This window comes from Ciona intestinalis, chromosome 9, assembly GCF_000224145.3.
Source record: "Ciona intestinalis chromosome 9, KH, whole genome shotgun sequence".
Lineage (NCBI taxonomy): Eukaryota > Metazoa > Chordata > Ascidiacea > Phlebobranchia > Cionidae > Ciona > Ciona intestinalis.
The window spans coordinates 2,510,996-2,534,350 of NC_020174.2; the positions used below are offsets into that span (position 1 = coordinate 2,510,996).

The following is a 23,355-nucleotide window of genomic DNA, read 5'->3' on the forward strand; positions in this document are numbered from 1 at the left end:
CAGGCCTACTTCCAACTTTCAAATAACACTAAACGACTAATATGCTCCAGGCCTACCTCAAACTATTAAATAACACCAAACAGTTAAATAAAATTGTGCAATAACATCGACACGCTCGACGACCTCATAGAAATATCTAACTACGTCATACTAAGGGGATTTTCGGAAAGCTTCCAGCCTGAGCGTTAAAGCATTAACCATTACTTAGCGCTATAACATATTCGAAGCTGGATCGGGAGAAAATTCTATAAATATGTTTCTATGACGAATATTAATATTCATAATTAATATTTTTTAGAATTTTTAATTTTTCATTTTAGAATCGGTACCGCTGGGGTCTAGTTAGTGCAGTGTCAAAATTTTAGGTTAGTGGTACCGAGGGGTTAGAAAGCATTAGACAATGAAGGGCTAGACTACATGCGGGCCGAAGGCGCCCAAATTTTTTTTTATATACATTTTTCGTCTAAAACACTACTCTGGTACACCTTGGTTAACGTAAATCTGCCAAAACCTAAAACAAGGAACCAGCTATTACAAGTGCGATTTTTCATCTATAACGAAATGTATTGCCTAACTTTCTGGAATAGTTTGAGCATCTTGTTTAAAATTAATTTATGTGTTATACGTTAGTAGTCACCTATACGTTCACTAATGCATTAGATTCTGCCAACTTATAATCGTTTGTTTCACGTAATTTGTAATTATCATGTTTACTTTCTGACTTGTCAAATATTTGCTGGAGTGCCCGTTTTACATTTACCTTGCTTTGCGTGAGGGTAAGGTAGCTATATATTAACAGGAATGCAGAGTAAACATGCACAACGGCTTGGACTTTATTTGTCATTGAACTACAATATAAGTACAAGTATTATATAGCAGATTGTAGTATTGTAGAATAAATATATAGAAGCAGTTAAATTGTTTGGGAAAGGAGGCTTTTAATTTTTTTAATGCTCTGCTAATTAACCCCTTTAGTCACCTACCCACTAATTTTTTGTGTACGAGGTTTTAAAAAGTGATTCTTAAGCTTTATATTAAGTTTCTTGAACATTTCCAACCATGGAGGAAATGTTAGTATCAATCAGTGGAACAAGTTTATTTAAAGAAAGATCTTACACAGATCAACCATGGATCAGATCTTCTTCAATTTATCCGCACATCAAAAGAAGATGGTCATTTTAATGATGTCATAATTTGTGTGGATGGAAAGAATATATCTGCAAGCAAGATGGTTCTTTCTTGCTTTTCAGAGTATTTTCAAAAATTGTTTACAACTGAGGTTTGTTGATTGTTTCCAACCTTTTCAATCTATTTTCTCCTCCAATTTGGTAGTAATCAAACATTCAACGATTGTTTAGAAACCTTTATCCTTACGGCTCCCATAGATCGTTGTTAATTGTTTAAAACACATCAGGATATTTGGTTATTATGTGTGAATTGGTGTCCCATCTTCCCCCGCCCTACTATATCTTTACTATTAACCAATCAAACGATAGAACCTATTCGGTAACATTGTTTATTTTAGATGAAGGAAAAGTATAAAGATTGTGTTGAAGTTAATGGTGTAGATGTGAAAAGCATGACAAATCTTGTTGAATTCATGTACACAGGAGAGATCAGCATTAATATGGACAACGTTTGCTACCTTCTGGCTGTCAGTGACTACCTGCAAATGCAATGTAAGTTATTCTGAGTTTCATTGGAGTTTCATAATCCTATTTTTTATTTCAGCAGTTAAAGAACTGTGCATCCAATATTTAATGGATGCAACTTCTCCACAAAACTGTTTCACGATTCAAGTTTTGGCCGATCGGTTTAACATTCCTGTGTTGTCCGAGAACAACAAAAAGTTTATCATTTTGAATTATAAACAAGTTGTTTCAAATGATCAGTTTAAACGGCAATCCAAAGAGGTTGCCACATTGTTCTTGCAAGAAACTCATAACCAGGTTGTTAACAAATTTTAAATGTTTATTCACTGTATTGAAAATTACTAAATACTTGTTGTTTTGTTCAAACAATTGTTCCTCAGGTTTCTCCAGATTTGGTTTACACTGCTGTTATGAACTGGGTAAAGTTTGATTTGGCTTCAAATGAAAAGTACTTGAACGAACTCACCCAGTTTGTTAATTTCCATGAATTGTCACCTCAGATATTGGGGGATGCGGTTTCTGTTGAGGTCCGGAGTTTAATTCAACAAAATATTTATCAAAAATTCAACATATCTATTTTTAGCCCCTTCTTCGTAAATCTGACGATAATGTTGACAAGACTTTAAAAGTCTTTTCTTATCATATGAAGAACATAACATCTCCAGGTGAGAAGAAATATAGTCGTTAAGTTTTCGCAATTTTACTATAACAGCGCTCACAATTATACTAATTATTTATAGTTTCATGGAATACTCTTTGTATTGTACTGCAGGAAAATCTCTGATCTGTCTTGGAGGTGCAAGGACTTTAAACAAAGTTATGAAATATGATTTACGAAGAAATGAATGGAGTGAATTACCTGTAAAATTTCATCTTTTATTAACCATACAATGCTTTTATAACTTTAAACTTCAAACATTTATATCATATAGATAACTAGCACATCAGATTAATGGATTAACCTGCTGCAAAAACCGTACAGAATGCTATAATAGGGACATACAGTACGACAATCAGACACTTCTCTACACAAATTACTTTGTTTTTGATTGCAGGATTTACCTGTTGGTAGACAACTAGCATCAGCTGTTGTTGTTGATAATGTTCTGTATTTTATTGCTGGATATTTGCCAACTGCCGGGGGTAACGTTAAACCAACTAACATTGTTCATCGGATGGATTTAAACAAAAACTTTTTGCAATGGGAGAAGGTAGCTTCAGTGATTGAAGAGAGATATGCTGCTGGTGCTACTGTTTTAAATGGTAAAGTAAAATATGGGTTCAATATGAATGAGGAGTGTTTTGTATCTGTTGTACATTGCCATTTATGGTCGTGGTTCACAACAAAAAGGACAGAAATGCACTAAGTGTATTTAACTCTATGAAACTTAGATATATACAATAAAATTAAATCATTAGGGTGCTACAATTCAACTAAAAGCATTGTTACAATACCTTTAAAAAGAAATTAAAATATTTTTAAGGCTCAATATTCTTGTTTGGTGGAATCTCCATCAACAACTGCCGTCTTTCTTCCGGTGAATGTTTTGTTACTTCACTAAATAAGTGGATAAAAGTGGCAAATATGAAAACAGAAGAATATTTTATTGTCTTGGTTACTTTGGAAGGTAAGACGCTTTAATGAGGTAGTAGTCCACCTCCACTACATCTAATGTGTTCTTTCATACACAGATCGGATATATTTACTCGGTGGAGTTGGTACACCTTCAGTGGCATGTTATGATCCTACATTAAGTACATGGGGAAATGTTGCTCCCATGCAAACAGCACGGAAAAACTTAGCTGCAGTGGTGCTTAATAAAGCTATTTATGCTCTTGGTAAGATAGATTTGCTATTAAAGTTAAGTGCAAATATATATTATTGGAGCGGGCAAATAATACACAACTTGTATTGCACAATCAATATAGGGGGCAAAGGTGCTCATGAGCAAGTTTTGAAATCGGTTGAGAAATTCAATGCTGATAATAACACCTGGGTTTATGTCGCGGATATGAACATAGGGAGAAGTCATCATACAGCTTGTGTTGCACAAAACAAGATTTATGTAGTGGGAGGGTAAGCATTAGGATAATGATTTTACTATCTTATGAATAAATATTTATATTATCCTCTGAAAAATATCACTCTTATTCTTTTGTGATAGCCAAAAGGCCTATAACACGGGTGTTCTATTTCATATATCTTAATGTGACTATGTAAGTGATCGTACATTTAACTATTTTGTGTTTGGCTTACAATTTAGACCCATCAGTGACCACTGTGTTTAGGCAATTATCTCTAAGTGTCTTGCCCAAGGACCCACATGCCTATCATGGTGGCAGCATCCAGTTTTGAACACCGTATACTCTGGTTATGAAACCACCGTCTCTAACCCTTGTTCTACAACACTGGCTTATCATTAAGTCAAAGTTTAAACAAAACATGTTATTTACAGGGTGAATTTCACCAATAAAGCTGTGAAATCTGTTGAATGTTACGATCCACAAACAAACAAGTGGAGCATTGTTTGTGAAACAGAAGTGGCATTTTTCAATCACTCTCTGGTTGCAATTTAAATGCAGATTAAACGAAAAAACATTTCATTTCCTATCAACCTTATAGCATTTTTGAGTTAATCTTTTTATTTGCACTTACATAAAGTGTTTTAATAATTCTTTATTTTAATAATTGTCATGTTGCAAATAAACAAGATAACAATGCTCTCATGAGTGAGCACGTATTGAATTAATTAGCATATTATTAATTAACCCTTTTACTGCAACGGGCTACTAGGCTCGATCAAAAACAAACCTGGACTAACCGACAAAGCGGTTTTCAGTCGCCATTGGTGACTGTGGAGCAGTAGATATAATGCATTTATTCCCGTATTATAACTCATGAAGACTTATGATGTATAAGGATTAAGTGATTGATAAAGAATATGTGTAAATACGCTTTGTACAACTTCTTCATGTGTTGACTTGTACACTTGTTTTAATGAATCTTGACAAACTATAATCACGAATATATTAAGCAATGTGGTAAGTTAATATTAAAGATCTCCAGTAGGCCGTGGTACAACTAAATTATTTTGGATCGAAATTAGCGAGTCTGTGTTTGGCCAGCAAAGATGTTGCGCCTATAAGCGCAGGTTTTATGCGAACCATAAGCCACCACGTATACTGTACGCGTCTACGGAGCAACCGCCTATGTTGTAATCGGCTAAATAAATACAAAGATAAAAATGTGTTTAATGTTTGTTTATGACAATAAGTCTGTACAATAAACAAACACACCCTCAAGCACTTCTTGATTAAAACAACTTTGGTCACATGTTTTCTTCAAACTGAAACAATCACGTGATGTCTCAATTGGTTACTTTCCGTGATGTCTCTTACTAGCTGCATTGCAACTATATACTGTGAGCATTGCTCCTTTGATAATTTTCGACGTTGCGAGACGGAGAACAACTGCACGTGTGATGTGTGAATGTTATAACAGCAACGAGTGTATGGTTTAAAATATAGCTACAGCATCATTGTGTGAGCAGTTACACGGTTTGTGCGAGGTTACATGTATATGCACTGTATAAATTGTTACACTTGGGAAATATATAGAGATGGCTTATAAACATAAATGTAAATATATGTTAGTTTATTCACATTGACAGCAGGTATTTAGCAATTTAGGTCGTCTAAATTCCTCCCAAGCACGACCTACCCACCACGCCTGAAATCCTTTTCATAAGAATCCAAATAATCAGCCCTTTTTAGATCTTCCATCAATTCTTTAGCTGAAACTTAAATTTTCATGAAATGTGATTTGAGTTACGTTTACGTTATTCTTATGACCACCACGAAATACACAATCCAGCTGCGAACTATAAAGCATGGGCATACTATTTCGTTGTATCTTTCATTTCAATAGGTTTGTACAAATTAAACATACAGTAGAGTGGGGGAAGATGAGACACCTTTTCATTCTATTTTTTCGTCCCATTTGGTAGTAAACAAAAAACATTCAAAAAATTATAAAACCGACATTGAAACTAAAATAACAGCCATGTTGATACGACAGATGGGTTAGTTTAAGTTTAAGTTATAAAACATTACTGATGTAGATGTAGATTCTAGACAGATGACAGTTTCAACATATTATAGTTGTGTTATGTCGAACGTTTGATGTACAGCAACTTACTGTAGAAGCATGGCAAAACTTTCGCTTAATGATAAATGTTCATATTTTTCATAGGCTTTATAGGTAGATACGTGACTACGTGTTATAAGTTTGTTGGATTAGTAGATACAGAACCGAAGAGATATTGCAATTTACAACATTGTCTGATACTGACACGGATTATTCCAGATTCAATCCAGAGGAAATACTATCAGTCATACATCAGGTGTCATACACTGCTTGTATATAGCATATACAGTTACTGTAAGCGTGATTCTAATCTTGTGCACGAACCTCTATTTCACAAACATGTGGCGATGTGGAAGATGTGTTATATATTTCCTGCAGTCAAGATAAAGGACTACTGACAAAATGTGCATTAATGGAATGATTAACTTGTTTTAAGGGAACAAGCAGACTTTTAATATAACGATGCAGTTCAAGACTTGCGCGATAAACGTATGTGTTTTCTTCTGTTGTATAGTATTCTATTTTTAAACCACTGCCTTTGCAAGGAATAAAAGTGCATATTTCTAACATTAAAACATGTTATGCTTTCTTTGATTAGATTTAGATAATGTATTTATCACTTATGATATGCCAGCCATCAGTAACAGCACTAGAACATGTTAGAAACCACTTTCGTCCAAACGAATAGAACGTTCTTTATGGTTAAATGTGAAAATCAACTGGCTTTACTGCGATTTCATGACATTTTAGCGAAACTAATCTATGTTAAACAGTCACACAGTATCAGTGGTGTGCGAAACTACGTGTACATTCGCTCAAACTTATATTATAACAACAAAATGATTTAAAACTAACTATAAATGCAAATATACAGGCTCCAATTGTATTAATTTGGTTAAAAAAAACAAAAGTCCATTAATGAAACCGTGACGAAACAATGCATTATAATGGGCATTGTTCGCGTCAATAGGCCTCTTATTTTCTAAGCAGTTTCGGTGTATTCCTATTTCCTAGGCCGTGTATTGAGTAGGCCATGTTGGAAGTCGCACAGTCTTTTTACAGATTCGGCGTAGACTATTGCTTTTTGGTTTTCTGTTTTCAAACACTTTGTGATCGAACAGCTGCCGTCAGATAATAATGATTATTTGTGCTGCACCATCGTGGTTGCATTCAGTTACCCAACTACAACTTAAAGATTTCGGATAGAAATCAGCAAGCAATGTTGGGGTAACAAGAGGCTGCCTTTAAATTAAACAATGCGATGCTTGTTTGTAGTTCACCAACTGAGATTGAACCATATAGTTACTGAAGTGACTTCAGCAGTATACTATGATTGAATCGCATTTCATAATAGACATCATGGCTATATATTAAAAGAGACCAAAATGTCTGGATTAGTTTAAATATTAATATTGCGAACTAACTATACAACAACGTTAAAAAAAATCACGAAAAATAAACTTTTGGGCAAATTCTTGTTTGGGCTATCGTTGCTAAGGTTTGTGCGAAGTTACATGTACGCGTAATGTTGGTTTATTGATATTGACAGCAAGTATTAAGCAATTTAAGTCGTCAAAAATCACCACGACCTACCACATACCCCTAGAACCCCTAGATTCATTTTCATAAGAATCCAAATGATCAGCCCTTTTTAGTTCTTCCATCAATTCTTTAGCTGAAACTTTGTAAAGTTTTTATTAAATATGACATCAGGACTCAGGAGTTACGTTTCCGTTATTCTAATGACCACCATAAAATACACAATCCAGCTGCGAACTATAAAGCATGGGCATACTATTTCGTTGTATCTTTCATTTTAATAGGTTTGCTACAAAACAAACATGCAGTAGGGTGGGGGAAGATTGGACACATTTCATTCTATTTTCTCGTCTTATTTGGGAGTAAACAAAGAACATTCAAATTATAAAAAACGTATGATCACGACTACCATGGACCGTTGTTAATTATTTAAAACTTGATCAGGATATTTGTATATTATGTGGTAAAGGTGTTCTATCTTCCCCCACAGTGCTATATACATATTTAAAGCAAGTATAGCTAAATATTTACCATCAGTGTCGATATAAAACGCTTCTGTAGTTTCGGTGAGGACGAGGAGTCCGATGACGAGCAAGAGTAGAAGCGCTGACTTATTCATCTGCAGAATCAAATACTAGTCAAAAAACTCAAGTAAAACAAACCAACCACTTACTTTGTTGATTTCTGAATGAAAAAATGGTTTCCTACCAGAACGCAGTCTTTTATTTCTATCGTGTCACTAATTAAACGCGTAATAATTTCCGCTTTTTACTTAGGAAGAAGTTTTTCTGTTCTTCGAAGTCTCACAGGGTTTTTACAGATTCGGCGTATTGCTTTTTTGGTTTTCTGTTTTCAAACAGTCTGTGATCAAACAGCTGTCGTCAGATAATATAATGATTATCTGTGCTGCACACCATCGTGGTTACTGGTTGCATTCAGTTTCGCATTTACATTTAAGTAGGCCTATCATGGCTATATGGTAAGAGACCAAAATGTCTGGATTAGTTTAAATATTAATATTGCGAACTATACAATAAGGATTAAAAAAAGACACGGGGGAAGTTTTACGACGAGACATGAACCACATGGCGACCAATTTATTTTTTATCTCAGCGTCACAAAGTTATTCATGCCTTTGTTATCACTTTTGATCAAACAGCAATGTAATCGTGTAAACTAGGCTACTCGCTAATTATGTGATTTAAAATCTGAAGAACTATTGTAAATTTGCCCAATATGAATATGCTGCTCTGATGCGACACCATACGGAAGTTTGTCGCAACAAATAAAGTGTGGGAATCAAAATGTCTAGCGTGTGTTGTTCGTTTCAGTGAAAAGTATTCAGCCTGTTTTGTTTATAAGGTATACCTAACCCTATTTCTTGCTATTTTAAACTGACGAACGCGTTTATGCCATTTAACTCTTGATTGAAGATTTCTATAGGTTTATCGTTGCGTTTTTTGTAATAGGTATATGTTATATAGGGAGCTGTTGTCTTACCTTAAAAGTATAGACAACAAGACAATAGACAAGTAAGCTATTTTAGTTTCCGCTATGTCAAAGTATATGCTTCCCTTATCGAGGTTGACAAAATGTTGCAGCCTTCGGCATGTTAAACTAACCACCATGCACATGCATAAAAATATGACATTCAAATTCCTACCAAGTGTTCTCTATTCTACTAAGCATACAAGTGATTCTCTTCATACAGCGTTTAATTCTTACAAATACAAGCAAAGCAATTCAAATAACAACCTTCCAATTTATCTCGGAGCATTTATCATCAGTGCAAAATGCATTGCTGGTTATGATAATGAAGAAAATCGCTTTAATATGATGGGAAACTCACTGCTGCTTGCAGCTAGTCGTTCTAATCTTGTCGAAGTGAGAAGAATCTTAGCCGAAGTAAAAGGACTCAGTGAAACTGATAAAAGCAAGGTCCTGAACAAACGCCACAAACTTGGTTGGACAGCTTTGATGGTATCAGCTATGGGTGGGATTAGTCATATTGTCGAGGAATTGTTGGTGGCAGGCGCAGATCCTAACTTAGGGGATGTTTTCAATGCTCGTACTGTAAGGTCATTGCCCCAGGTCGAGGCTAGGATGATCAGAGAGCAGGAATTTTCTGGGCTGTTGTATCCTGGAGCTGATTTCCGAGGCTTTACTGCGCTGCATTACGCTGTAGTTGCCGATTCGGTGGAAACGGTGAAGGTTTTGGTGAAATACGGAACAGATCCAACAAAGAAAAATCACATGGGACATACACCTGATGAATATTCTGTATCTGATAATGGGGATATTGCAAAGTTTCTCGCTGGTGCAAAAGTACAAGCTGAGCAAAATAGAAAATTAGAAGAGGCAAGAGAGAGGACTCTGTATCCTCTTGAAAGGAGGTTAAAGGAAAACATTGTTGGTCAAGATGGCGCGATAAACTGTGTGGCATCCGCGATCCGACGCAAGCAGAACGGTTGGTATGATGAGGATCATCCTTTGGTCTTTCTTTTCCTCGGCTCCTCAGGGATTGGTAAAACTGAACTTGCAAAGCAGGTTGCAAACTATCTGCATAAAGATAATAAAAAGGGGTTTATCAGACTAGACATGTCGGAGTACCAAGAAAAACATGAAGTTGCTAAACTTATTGGCTCACCGCCAGGTTATATTGGGCATGAACAGGGTGGTCAACTCACTAAGAAATTAAAAGCCATGCCCAATGCTGTGGTACTTTTTGATGAAGTGGATAAAGCTCATCCAGATGTTCTTACTGTTCTGCTTCAGCTGTTTGATGAAGGAAGACTGACTGATGGTAGGGGCAAGACCATTGACTGTAAAGATGCCGTGTTTGTTATGACTTCGAATCTTGCTGCTGATGAGATTGCAGAGTATGGCGCCAGACTGAGGTATGAGGCCAAAGAAACTAGAAAAAAGAAGCTAGCAACCGCTCCAAATTCAATTGATGCACAAAATGAAAGCAGTGATGAATCTGCTGTTGTGTCTCGTCAGTTTAAAGAGAGCGTTGTAAGGCCAATTCTTAAGCGACATTTTGGTCGTGATGAGTTTCTTGGTAGAATCAATGAGTTTGTTTATTTTCTCCCTTTTTCTGAAGACGAGCTTTTCCTTTTGGTAGAAAAAGAGATGCAACTATGGAAGAAGCACGCCAAAAATCGCCACGGAATTGATCTGTATTGGAAGTCACCGGAAGTTGAGACAATTGTAGCTGATGGGTATAATATTCACTACGGAGCACGTTCAATTAAATATGAAGTAGATAGGAGAGTGGTTGCACTGCTGGCTGCAGCGCACGAACGAGGCTTGCTACAGAAAGGGTGTTCTGTTACAGTCCAAAACTCAGTACCTGTACAAAGCCTGCAAGATTCTTTAAACAAATGCAGATTGCAACTGAAAATTCAAGGACAAAATTCAAAACCGTTGCTTTTGGATGAAAAGGACTTGTATAGTGGAAATCTGCCTTCACAGGTTGCATTGTCATGATGTTTAACATTACAGGCTATTTACTATTTATTAATAATAATAATATTTATATATATTACTGTAAATATTCATTGTACTGATTTGCCTGTGGTTCAAAAATCTGTAATTTTTTGTTAAGTGGGTATTTACTATTTATCTCTTCTTATATAGAACTAAGTGTTAAAAATAGAAAATCAATTCTGCATAATGTCTGACGCTGAAAATGAAGGTGGTGAAAATGCTGAGGTCGCAACAGAAGAAAAACCACTTTCAGCGCAATATGGAAGTTTGGAGGGTAAGGTTGGTTCAAAGCAAGAAGCAATTGATATGGGTATTAAAGCTGGAAATATCAATATTAGTGATCCAAGTAAGTTTACTGCTTTGAAGTATTTCTGGTACATACACTGATGTAAACTATGTAATAGTAATGACTAATGATGCTAATGAAGTGTACCAGTAAATATCAACTAATTTAAAGGTATCTGTTCGATTCATGTTAAAAATGTATAAAGTAGGGCGGGGGAAGATGGAACACCTTTTCATTTTATTTTCTCGTCCCATTTAGTGGTAAACATAGAAAATTAAATAATTTTAAAGCCATATCCTGACCGCTCCCATAGACCGTTGTTAATTGTTTAAAGCGCGATCAGAATATTTGAATATTATGTGCTAAAGGTGTCTCATCTTCCCCCATGCTAAAATGTAATCACTGCCTGGACAATAAAAAAAAATATAAACGTTTATCATTTTTTTAAACTTAAGGTGAAACGATGGAGATGACAATGGAAGAACGAATCAACAAACGACAAGCAGAAATTCTTGCAGAGTTTGAACGAAAAAAGAAAATTCGTCAAATCCAAGTCACAACAGATGATGATGAAGTATGTTAGTTTATGTTGTTGTGTTTTGTGTGGTCTAACTGTGTGTTAAAAATGCTTTGGTTATCCAAGTGAAAAAATAAAACCATGGCTTTTTTTGTACATATATTTTTTTGATTTGCTTATCTTTACCTTTCTAAGTCTTTCAAATTGAGCAGTGGCTTTAACTTGTGGAGAGGTTTATTTCCTTGTTACAATATGTCTAGATAAAACAAAATTATTGGGTGCCCAAACCTATTTAGAAATCATCTGAGTATGTTTTCATTGTATTAATTTATTTTGCAGTTTTGCAATGAAACTAATTTTTGCAGGAGCAACTGTTTCTAATCACCCCTAGATGTCCGCTACTTATGTGTGTTTGTCCACAGATTAAAAAGTTATTAAGGGAGCGTAACCTTCCAGTGACGTTGTTCGGTGAAGGACCCGCCGATCGTCGTGAACGACTTCGTGAATCAATCGCTGAGATTGGACCAATCAAGAACAAGAATGCTGAAGAAATGGCGGCAAAGAGGAAAGAAGAAGCACAGGTTAGGATAAATTTGTAATTCGTGTATTAAAGGTACCCAAGAGACACATTACATAGCCCTTTAAAATATGGTGTTATTTAAACTTACAATGTTAAACAATTACACAAATCTACAGTGTTATGTATCATATGTTTGATTTTACATTTGGAATTAAAAGGTATTCTTTAATTGTGAACTTTTCACCTGTTTTCATTTGTAGCTCACTAGAACAACATGGTATCACGAAGGTTCTGATAGCTTGAAGACTGCGAGGTTATGGATTGCCCAGTATTCATTACCAAGGTAAATTCATGCTGTGTTAGAGATTATCTGTATGGGCAAGTTAGCTATTCCCACTTAATTTTGTTCTATCAGTTATTCAGTAACACATAGGGCTGTGTGTTATGGATTTGAGGACAAAGTTTCACTCCTCGCATGATAGACTAAATACTTGGTGTAATGGGTAATGGATCAAATCTGGCCCAAGTCCCTGGTCTAAGTCAAGGCCCTTTAACATAGAACAGAATAGAATATACTATTTGTTTACTACTGCCACATGCCCACATGTAACTACATTAAAATCTTCCTTTTTTTTAACTTTCTTTTTTATTAGAGCAAGACAAAGATTAAAGAAAGCGCGCGAGTTTGGTGCTCTGCCTGAAAATCAAAAGAATTCCAAGCTTCAACAGACTCACAGACACATGCAAGGTGTAGCAAGCTACTGCAGTCAGATTGGACACTCCCGCCCGATCTCATTTTGTGAATTCAGCCCCGACAGTAAGATGCTTGTCACTTCTTCATGGGATGGTCTATGTAAGCTATGGTCAATTCCTGACTGTGAAGAGATAAGAACATTAAGGGGTAAGTTTTAATCATTAATCACCATTGACTATTAAATAGTTTTAGATTCTACTTTGTTATATCAAATTAAAGCAGTTTGAGTAGTTATTTAACACATGCAACTATATCTCAGGCCCAAATAAATAACATTAGGAGTGCTTTTGTTGACATGTCACAACTTTTGGATCAAGGGTAACATCGTATGTTTTAACACTGCTTTAAACCTGATGTTGGGTGTCTTTAAGAACAAACAGATTCAAAGCATACTGTGTTCGACACATTAATCATGATTTCCTGTCTTCGACAACTAACCATAAGTGTAACTGCATTTTAACAATGTTGCCCCACATTTTAATGCTAAAAGAATTAAATAACGACATGTGACACCTATTTTCAGGCCATCAGTCCAATGTTGGATGCATCACTTTTCATCCCTTTGCTACAACCCAACTGGACAACTCAGCAGCATGTTTGGCATCATGTTCAACAGGTGGTGAGGTCAAGTTGTGGAATCTTGAAAGTGATGAATCAGTTGCTGACCTTAATGGTCATGAGATGAGAGTGGCAAGAGTTGCCTACCATCCTTCTGGAAGGTTCCTAGCAACTACATGGTAGGTGGTGTATATTACTTGTCTCTTGCAATTGCCCCAACCCAGTGGCCGCTAATAGGTTGTCTAAATTATTAGCTGTACGGAAAACGATGACCCATTAAGTTACATACTTGGTAACTCTTAAGCAGGCACACGTTGTATCAAACAGAATACCTGTGGTATAACTATTTTTTCCCTCCACGTGAGGATAAATCATGTTACATTCATGATTCATTATGTAACATATTAAAAAAAATGTTTTAATTCATTTAACCCAGACTGAATGTTCTGGGTTAATATATAGAAGTCACCCATATAGAACAGAATAGAATAGAGCTCAGTCTGAATGACTTAAACAGAATTTTTTTATCAAATTAAAAATAATTTTAAAACCTAAATTCACCTCTTGCTTTACAGCTTTAAAATAACTAAAACTTTTCCACATATTTACAGTTATGACAAATCTTGGAGGTTATGGGACCTTGAATCAACCCAAGAAGTTTTACATCAAGAAGGACATAGCAAAGGAGTTCATGATATTTCTTTTCAAGTATGCACAGAAAATGAAACATCTTCTGTTTTAGAAAACTAATTTTCAAATACTTTTTTCAGATTGATGGTTCATTATGTGTTACTGGTGGTTTAGATGCGTATGGGCGTGTATGGGATTTAAGGACAGGTCGCTGCATCTACTTTATTGAAGGACATCTAAAAGAGATGTATGCAGTTTGCTTCTCACCGAACGGGTAGGCATTCTAAAACATCACATTATTCATTTGCTTTATATATTTCTGTTCGTCTTTTTCTTGTTTGCTTAATATTTCTGTTTGCTTTTTCCAGATATCAAATAGCAACTGGCAGTGCCGATAATACGGTAAAGATTTGGGATCTTCGTAAAACTAGCTGCGTTTACACCATACCTGCCCACACTAACCTGGTATCTAGATTGCAATATCAAAGTAAGTTTCAATAGTTTTTTTCTATTGCAACTCTCTGTAATTGGGTTCAACAACCACGATTTAACTGACGCCCTCTTTCCAAAACTTGTATCCATATTCTATACCATGTTTTACAACTATCATTTTGCTATTGATTCATTTCTCTTCATTGTTAAAATAATTTGATTTTCCCTATTGCTTTTAAAGAGATGCGTAAAAAATTGTGTTAAGTCATGTTATTTAATATAACAATAAGTAAGTTCTGTTCCTGTTATACAGAGTCAGATGGCAATTACTTGGTGACTGGATCTTATGATGGAACTGCAAAGGTAAAGCTGTTGTATGTACTCAATGCTCGTGAATGTTGTATCTATTGTATTAAATTATACTACTTACATAGTTACATTAACGTATATGACAATACAATGCTACATGATATATGATACTGTTAACAAAAGTCTTTTTCTTACCTTTGTTTGTGTTTTGTTCATAGCGCTTGTAATGACTGTCAGTTTGTTGTTATTTTTACTATGAATGAATGAATGAATGTAACTTAAACTATCCTCGGGGCTGAAAATTAATTATACCCGTATATACCAGCAGGCCTATACAAATTTCCTACTTTAATCTTATGTTAAATGATTTTTTAATTTGTTTAGATCTGGGGTTATCCGGCTTATGTGCCACTCAAAACACTTGCCGGTCACGAGGGGAAAGTAATGTGTGTAGATGGCTCACCAGACGGAGAATTTATCGCTACATCTTCTTTTGATCGAACATTTAAACTTTGGGCGAAAGAAACAAACCCATTATAACTAGACACAAATCGCTGTCAATCATATTGTTTTATTTTTCACTGCATCTGTATTTACACCTCTGTTTAATCCTAGATATTCTAATGCGTATTAGAATATCTTTGGTTTAATGATGCAATCATTTCAACCAACTTTAAATTAAAACGTGAAGGTTTTGGACCAATTCATGTTGTTTTAGGCGATTATTACCTTTCGTTTTTACAACCGTGGATATAAAGATTTTTTATCAACGTGTTTTTGTTGGTATTTTAAAATTTACAGAAATTGTTTTGCAGTTTAAGTTTAAAAATTTAGGGAATCTTATTAACGTTTAAAGAAGAACTATAAAAGGCAAAATACAGCAAAGTTGTAAATGTGGATTGTAAAAACCAGGTGAGGTTATGCTAGTTCTATGTATTGTAATGTTTCCCTATTTTAAATTTTACTTCTATGAGAGACAAGTTAAGATTCTTTAATGTGGGTATTCCCCTGCTCGAAAAGTAAACATTACAAATTGATTTTCGTGACGTCGGAAACAGAATATAATGTCGCAAAGACTGGCTGGAAAAGTCGCAATAGTTACAGGTATGTACTTAACTTGGTGTTTTCACAATTAAACAGGAGCTACAATATGAAAGTAATTTTTAAGGTTTAACTATTTATATTTCTTGTTTTCGTGTAAACGAAACTCGAAGTCATTGTGGCCTGTGGGCATGTGTGTCCAAAGATATACAACGGCAATAAATGAGTTGCGTTTAGGTGCTAGTGAAGAATCCCCCTCCCCACTTTATTTGCGAACCACTAACCCCTAGGTTAGGGGGTTAGGTGTTGATGGTTAGGGGGTTAGTGGTTATAGGGGTTAGTAGTTAGTGGGTATAGGGGTTAGTAGTTAGTGGGTATAGGGGTTAGTGGTTGGGGGTTAGTGGTTAGCAAATAAGGTGGGGGGGAAGACTTTTCACTAGCACCTGCGTTTATTCATTCCTGATCTTCTATAGTCTATACTCTATTACTCTATAATGTACCAGAGACAGAGAGATAATACCTACTTTCTTTTATGAAGGTGCCGCGAGTGGAATTGGTCGGGCAATCTGCCAAAGATATGCCAACGAAGGTGCGAGTCTTATGTTAGTTGACCGTAACCAAGAAAGACTTAAAAAAGCAACTGAAACACTAAACACAGGACATGGCAATAAGCACTGCATTTCTGAAGGAAATGTTTCAGAATTTGATTTTGCAAACAAACTAGTTGACCAAGTGAAAGTAAGCCAAATATTGTAAAATAAAATTCCTTAATTGTAATGCAAAATTTATAAAGGAAACATATGGTAAAGCTGGGAATGTGTTAGTGAATTGTGCCGGAATAACCAGAGATAGTTTGTTGATAAACATGACTGAAAAACAATTTGATGATGTCATTCAAGTAAACTTGAAGGTTAGTTTTTTATGAAATAAATTCAACAATGCTATGTCTTTAATTTTTTAGTATTTTTTATGTTTCTTTATTTTAGAGCATTTTTACGATGACAAAAGCTTTTATTGGAACATTAAGGCATACTGGTGGAATGCATCCAGCTTCTATTATCAATATCTCAAGTATTGTTGGCAAGGTAGACATAAGTTTATCATTTTAAACCTACAGAACCATTTAGATTTTTTGACATGACTGAATGGATGTACTTTATTTATTTCTCATAGCATGGCAAGGACAGTTGTAGTAAAAAGATTTTCTGTTTCTTACACTTCATGCCAATTTATCAGTGACTAGCCTACATATGTATTTTAGCGGGTGATTAGTGTGGCTGAATTCAAACAACCGTACAGGACCACTAGGTTGAAGTAATTGTTAAATGAATTGCAAAACCACATCCAAGCCCACAATGATAGTAACATCCAGTCTTGAACCTCTAACTTTTAGCTGGTCAATAAACTGCATGACTGTATTTCCCACTAATGCTCACCATTTCACACCATACAAAAACTTTTGTTTCTATTTGGTCTGTGTATAAAAACATTTTCAAATTTATTGTTTAACAATTATGAATAAGTATTGAGATAGTTGTTTGATCTTGCAAGACAGGGAATGCAGGCCAGGCGAATTACGCTGCATCCAAAGCAGGTGTTATTGGATTCACAAAGACTGTTGGAATGGAAATGGGAAGGTAAAAGTGTGGTTTGTAACATTCAAGTTGTAGAAACATGTTAGCCTTGAAAATGATTAGTGTTCTATTCTTTGGACAAATAATTTTTAAACTGTAACACTTGTTTTGTTAATTTGTATAGCCAAACACAATATGCGGTAGAGCAGTATGAATTAATGTAACATGCGGTAGAGCAGTATGAATTAATGTAACATGCTTTATCCCTGCTTGGCCCAAAAAAGGGACAGTCGTTATAACACAGGTATTTTGTTTTATGCAACTCGCACCAGTTAAAAGTGACCAAGTTTGTTACTTTGTGGGGGATTTTTTCATTTTTTGTTTATAAGTATGGCTGATAATTTAGATTTTAGACAACCCTATGTCACCACTAGTATACCTCTAAAACTCTGATCAAATTTTAGTACTTATTAAGTTTGACGCAGTATTTAGTTATTTTGTAATATTTAACAGGTACGGCGTGAGGTGTAACGCTATCCTGCCTGGTTTTATACAAACACCAATGACAGATGCTGTGCCAGAAGAGATTATGAAAAAGGTAAAACTTCCAATACCTGCAAAACTTTCGCATTGCCATATATTTTTACCATATTCAATATACATTTTATACTGTTATTTCTGCTACAAGACATAATATGAATATTAATCTTTTAATGGCTCATGGTATGTAAGGTTATGTGCATTTTATGTTCTATATTTTACTTTCAGTATTTAAAGATGATTCCGATGAAAAGAATGGGAACTCCTGAAGGTTGGTGGTTGCGATAAGTTTTTATTTCAAAATGGCCAAAAACTAATTTTATTAGAAATTGCGAATGTATGTTTATTCCTTGGGTGTGATGAAAGCTCTTATGTCAATTGTGCAACTCTGGAAGTTACAGGTAATTATGTTTTGTACATTTTGCTGCAAGGTATGCATAGACAATGTAAAGGTTTTTGTGTCAGTTACTTTGTTAAAAATGTTAAACTATAATAAATAAAAATAAGGAAAATAAAAAAATTAATTTCGTGTGGTAACATAAGTCGTTATATAACACGAGTGTTTTGTTTCATACATCTCATGCCCGATACAAGTTACCACATATGTAACTTGGGTCATTATTATTTGAGAGTATTTTCATTTTTTGTAAGGTATGTAGGCTTACATTTTAGACTACCCATAAGGAAGCTCTGGGTTAAACCATTTGCTGTTAAGTGTCTTCCCAAAGACACACAGGCCCACAATAGTAGTCTAATTGAACCTTGAACTGGTAAACTCTAGGCTAGTGGCAACCACTTTGCCACGCTGCAGACAAAGTATTATACAACATACTCTAATGAAGTTTTTATACATATCCAGGTGGTTTCTTTGCATAGATCAAATACACCATTGCAAAAGGTTACAGAATGCATGGTACAACATCTGATTCATAAGCTGATTCTATAACTAAGGGGCAGCTTTTAAACTAAGGTTCTATTTGTTTTAAAATCATGAATATATAATGTGTTTTTTTTTAAGAATAAACACAACCATAAGAGAGGTTTGATAAGAATTTAATAAAAATACTGAGAAATTACTGCATGAACAGAATCGATTTCGAATTGCAAAGTAAACGCAGCGCTTGTGTTAACTTGACTTGCATTTGAAACTAAGACTAGGAAATCAAGTGTGCTTAATACAATACAAGGAAAAAAATTGCGCGATCACTACTGTGCATTCCAAAATGGTCGTGTAGGCACGCCTAATACATTCCAGGAGCTCCGTGTACCTTGCAACTGCCTTTGATACCACAACCGACTTTGGTTTTGTGTTGAAAGGTTTCGATTTGAAAGATAAGCTGCGTCTTTTGCTTTCAGTTCATCTATAATACTGCTAGGTTTTAAATGGGGGGGTGTTGCTGGTTTTCTGGCTATTTTGGGGGAAGATTTTTGATCTTGAGATAGGCTATTGCACTTTAATTGGTCTACTGGTGAAGAATGTTTGTTCATTCCATTATAAGCATTTTCAGTGACCTGTTTGAAACCATAAGGTTAGTTAGATACAAACTGTATGCAATATGTCACATAGTTTTAACTTTTACCTCTTGTGGGTTAGTTTGAACTCTAGATTCTGAAAAACACAAAACAGAGATAACTTAACTTTTTTTTAATTTATATTTTTGAGCAAAGTATTAAAGTTAAAATTAATTTAAACAGCAAAAAAAGGAATTAGCTGTGAAATGACAGTCGTTTTTAACTCGGATTATCGGATATAACAAACAAAATGATTAACTTACCTTCTAGTTGGTTGGTTGCTATACCAGGTAAAGCATTGTCTTTTGCTCTTTCTTCTCCTATGTCTTTTTTATCTGCCATGTGACTACCTTGCAGAACATCCCCTTTGACATGGCCTTTAAAGCAATATGTATTGATTATTTTCCATTAGACATTCAAACCATTTAAAAGAACAAATTAATGTTACTTGTTAAAGCTTGGGTGGCCTGTGTAACAAAACTGTTCTGTTTCAAACACCTCTTGATAACTTACTAGTTACCAGTACGGCAGTACATATGTAACTTTATGGGTGAATATGTAGTATGGCCAACAATTTGAACAACCCATTAGTGACCTCTGGGTTGAAAAATGCCTGGGTTATGACAGACATTCTGACAATGTGCAATGGCGCCCGATTAATTTATTTTTACCATTCTGGTTGGTGGAGTTTCTTCTGTAAGGATTTGTGACAACATCATTGTCACCATAGCGATCACGTCTGTTTGGAGGCAAAGGGGGTAGTCCGTTCACTTTGTTGGGGACATCATGAGAAAACCTGAATACATTGTTGTGTTTGATAACAATACACAAACAAAGGTAATAAAGGAGTTTGTTTATAAAGCATTGTACTGTGTTTGAAGACCAAACACTGTTAAAGAATATTGCTGGAAATGGTTTTTATATCAAACTGTATGGTTGTATGGATACATCGTACCTGCTGTACATATTGGGCCTTGCATTGGTGTCCGGAGTCCATATTCCATCTGTAACAATACAAGAATTATAGAGTAGGGTGGGGGAAGAGGGGACACTTTTGGCACATAATATCCAAGTTTCCTAATCGTGTTTTAATCAATTAACAATCAGTTTATGGGAGTCCTAAGAATACAGTTAAATAATTCTTGGAATGTTTATAGTTTACTACCAAATTGAACGAGAAAATAGAAAAAAGTGTGTCCCATCTTCCCCTACCCTACTATACTTATGTTGTAAGTGTATTTATTTGGGAAGAAGTTGCTACTATTTGCTTTTTCTTTAAATAGTTACTGTATTAAAGTTTTGAAGGAATGCATGACAAATTAGTTTAATTTACAAAGCTAAATAAACACAACAAACAAACCATTATTCCACTTTTGTCTTCTGTTATTTCTCTGCGACGGCAAAAAATGATTGGTGTATAGTTCGGATCCAGACACTGGTCTGATGTCTTTTAATGCCGTGGACATGACTGTGTGGTCTGACTGTCTGTATGGACAAGGAGCATTAGGTACCAGCCAAGCAAAACGCATAGGTTGTTTTGTGTAAAGTTAAGATTTAGAAACTGGTTTGAGACATTCTACGCTCTTTGTTTTGGTTTATAAACTTAGCATGTAATTAATTTAGTGGTAATACCTATTCCAATTAGTGTTTTTTTAAACAAAAGATCATTCTTTATTATCATTACCCCACCAAAATAGCCCTAATTGGCGTCTTACCTGTTTCGCTTAATAATATCATCACTAACAGCTCTTGACAACGGACGAAACTGCCGATTATTCCATTCAGATTTAGCATTATTGTTACGCACGGTGTCACTTCGATTTTTGAAAAATCCGTCAAAAATAACAAAGTTGTTAACCTGCAACAAATGGATGAAATTTGTAATGCAAAAATGTAATCACTTCAAGCCATAACTGGCATAAGCAAGAAGTAATAGCAGCATACCTGAGGAACAGTGGCCCATAAGCTGAAGTGCTTCTTCAGGAAAGAGATGAATTTATGTGAAGGTCGGTCAATTGCGAGGTGACTTGCTTTCACTCCTTCTACCTATGTAGAATAAATGAAACTTGCTTTAAACGCATAATGGGCAACAACAGTCATCATAACATGGATGTTCTGTTTCATACACCTGGTGCCTGCTTAGGAGTTACCCTGTATGTGACTTTGTGGGTGTACTTGTTACGTAGCTGACAATTTAGACTACCTATAATGGACCACTGGATTGGAGCCAGTGCCATTAAGTGTCTTACCAAAGGACACATATGACTACTTTTACGACACTAAACTGTACTGTACCCACATAACATACACTGCACACAAGAAAACAAGCTCTTACATGTAGCATGTGTTTAAACAAGCAAAGACCACATCCTTTTCGTTGTTGCGATTCATGAACATAGAAATCCAATACACAGAGCGGGTTCATCTCGTTGTGGTTTCCATCTCGATCAAGAACAAAAAGCCTTTTTTTTCCAGTTTTCAGAAACCCGATGACACATCCCAACCCACTGCATTGTAAAAATGTCAATCACTAATACTCAACTTTACATTTAACCTAGAGGTGGTTAACGTGCCTGCAAAGGCTGATAGCTGCTACCATTGTGGGTGTATGTGTCCTTGAGCAATACACTTAACGCCAATTGCTCTAACCCAGTGGTCAATAATGGATTGTTCAAATTATCAGCCATTCATAATAAAATGAAAAATCCCCCCAAAAGAAATAATCACCTACGAAGTAACATGCATGGTAACTCATGCATTGTGTTTATTGTTACAGAAACATAAAAGCATTAAAATCAATTTCAAGAATTGCTAAAACTTGATTCAGATACTGATTAATAAACATAAGAAAGGGGTTAATAAAATAACTGCATGTATATATATAGTGTCAGCACATAAATAGAAATCAAATACTTTACTTGTTAGCATTGGCTTCTTTGAGCACATATATTCTTTGATTGTTGAGTTGTGATTTCAGTAAAGTGGTGATGGAACCAGTCAGCTGTTGAGCCCTGGCAGACCGTTGTCCCAGAACCTCGATCACTATCTAAAAGATTAAAATGTGAAAACTAATCGGTCAATGGTAAAGTGCCCTGGTTTCACCACTTTCTTTTTGTATATGTTTGTTTAGCTATAAGTGTATCTAATCAAATATCAAATGATTGGAATTTATAAATAAATGACACGAGTCAAAAAAGATACACAAAGGAACGTACTTGTAGATTTCTTTGCAAAATCTTTGAATTTGCATGTTTACGATACGAACTGTTTTCACCCACTAACGTGATTTTATCCGGAAACAGATGATTTATATTGAAATCAAATTCCATCTTGCCCTGTCACGCAATAATCAATAAATTACGTTTTAAACTAAATGAACTTTTCGGCTGAGACTTTAATTGAAAAGATAAAGTTCTGAATATAGATTTTCTGTCTCGTACAGATTGTTTACATTCCCGCTTCGTCAGTAACCACGGTGAAATTTCAATTGATAACACTCGCTAGAGGCGACAAGGGGTGTTGCGCTACAAACATTTTTGGGACAACTGGCGTTAATTGATCAGCATAAACTTGAACGTGAAAACTACTACGTTATCCTTCCTTTGAAATGTAACAAAAATGGTTTGTTGTTGTTGTTGTTGTTGTTTGCTATTCAATGTAATGTCTGTCTTTCGCATGTCTTTAAAATTCTTCCGCTATGTTTCAAAGTCTAAATGATGGTATCAGATTTAAGATTCGATCCAAATACAGCCCTCGATTTCCTTCGGCGAAAGATTCCTCTGCTGACTCTGGTAATCGACGCCACAAATCCTATAATTTGAACGATTTTGTCAGGGCAGCCTAGGTTCGTCTGTT

The 23,355-nt window shown here is 35.2% G+C and overlaps 5 protein-coding genes and 1 long non-coding RNA gene across 8 annotated transcripts; 4 read left to right on the forward strand and 2 right to left on the reverse strand.

Annotated features, from left to right (window-relative positions):
- The first annotated feature begins 981 nt into the window (after nucleotides 1-981).
- LOC100182487 (kelch-like protein 2) lies at nucleotides 982-4,398 on the forward strand. 3 transcript variants are annotated; one of them, XM_018813266.2, is made up of 11 exons: nucleotides 982-1,279; nucleotides 1,526-1,679; nucleotides 1,735-1,949; nucleotides 2,033-2,179; nucleotides 2,236-2,317; nucleotides 2,425-2,513; nucleotides 2,708-2,915; nucleotides 3,137-3,280; nucleotides 3,345-3,491; nucleotides 3,582-3,729; nucleotides 4,109-4,398. In XM_018813266.2, the coding sequence occupies exons 1-11, from the start codon at nucleotides 1,229-1,231 to the stop codon at nucleotides 4,227-4,229; spliced, it is 1,506 nt and encodes a 501-aa protein (XP_018668811.1). In that variant the 5' UTR covers nucleotides 982-1,228; the 3' UTR covers nucleotides 4,230-4,398. The 3 variants fall into 3 exon arrangements, with proteins under 3 accessions (XP_018668811.1, XP_002130010.1, XP_026691910.1); XM_002129974.4 differs by having other exon boundaries at nucleotides 1,006-1,279; nucleotides 1,732-1,949; XM_026836109.1 differs by having other exon boundaries at nucleotides 1,018-1,279; nucleotides 1,611-1,679; nucleotides 1,732-1,949.
- Nucleotides 4,399-7,316: 2,918 nt separating this feature from the next.
- Nucleotides 7,317-8,005, reverse strand: LOC113474560. Its single transcript, XR_003396238.1, has 2 exons — nucleotides 7,870-8,005; nucleotides 7,317-7,480 (listed from the first exon to the last, which is right to left on the reverse strand). It is a non-coding gene; the product is annotated as an uncharacterized LOC113474560 (long non-coding RNA).
- A 714-nt stretch (nucleotides 8,006-8,719) lies between these two features.
- Nucleotides 8,720-10,972, forward strand: LOC100177016 (caseinolytic peptidase B protein homolog). The gene has a single exon (XM_002129947.5). The coding sequence runs from the start codon at nucleotides 8,893-8,895 to the stop codon at nucleotides 10,825-10,827; it is 1,935 nt and encodes a 644-aa protein (XP_002129983.1). The 5' UTR covers nucleotides 8,720-8,892; the 3' UTR covers nucleotides 10,828-10,972.
- LOC100187252 (U4/U6 small nuclear ribonucleoprotein Prp4) lies at nucleotides 10,970-15,605 on the forward strand. Its single transcript, XM_002129896.4, has 11 exons — nucleotides 10,970-11,173; nucleotides 11,569-11,687; nucleotides 12,053-12,211; nucleotides 12,411-12,493; nucleotides 12,804-13,051; nucleotides 13,428-13,641; nucleotides 14,074-14,170; nucleotides 14,233-14,366; nucleotides 14,461-14,579; nucleotides 14,838-14,887; nucleotides 15,218-15,605. Exons 1-11 carry the CDS (start codon nucleotides 11,014-11,016, stop codon nucleotides 15,371-15,373), a joined length of 1,539 nt encoding a protein of 512 aa, XP_002129932.1. The 5' UTR covers nucleotides 10,970-11,013; the 3' UTR covers nucleotides 15,374-15,605.
- Nucleotides 15,606-15,655: 50 nt separating this feature from the next.
- On the forward strand, nucleotides 15,656-19,032 carry LOC100184861 (estradiol 17-beta-dehydrogenase 8-like). The gene is made up of 10 exons (XM_002129921.4): nucleotides 15,656-15,745; nucleotides 15,810-15,937; nucleotides 16,413-16,612; nucleotides 16,668-16,784; nucleotides 16,861-16,959; nucleotides 17,426-17,511; nucleotides 17,962-18,046; nucleotides 18,217-18,259; nucleotides 18,315-18,389; nucleotides 18,848-19,032. The coding sequence occupies exons 2-10, from the start codon at nucleotides 15,898-15,900 to the stop codon at nucleotides 18,862-18,864; spliced, it is 762 nt and encodes a 253-aa protein (XP_002129957.1). The 5' UTR covers nucleotides 15,656-15,745; nucleotides 15,810-15,897; the 3' UTR covers nucleotides 18,865-19,032.
- Nucleotides 19,026-23,303, reverse strand: LOC100180842. Its single transcript, XM_009861359.3, has 11 exons — nucleotides 22,716-23,303; nucleotides 22,419-22,546; nucleotides 21,836-22,007; nucleotides 21,445-21,546; nucleotides 21,216-21,358; nucleotides 20,861-20,985; nucleotides 20,456-20,504; nucleotides 20,172-20,296; nucleotides 19,764-19,877; nucleotides 19,569-19,597; nucleotides 19,026-19,500 (listed from the first exon to the last, which is right to left on the reverse strand). Exons 1-11 carry the CDS (start codon nucleotides 22,827-22,829, stop codon nucleotides 19,195-19,197), a joined length of 1,407 nt encoding a protein of 468 aa, XP_009859661.2. The 5' UTR covers nucleotides 22,830-23,303; the 3' UTR covers nucleotides 19,026-19,194.
- Between the last annotated feature and the right edge of the window lie 52 nt (nucleotides 23,304-23,355).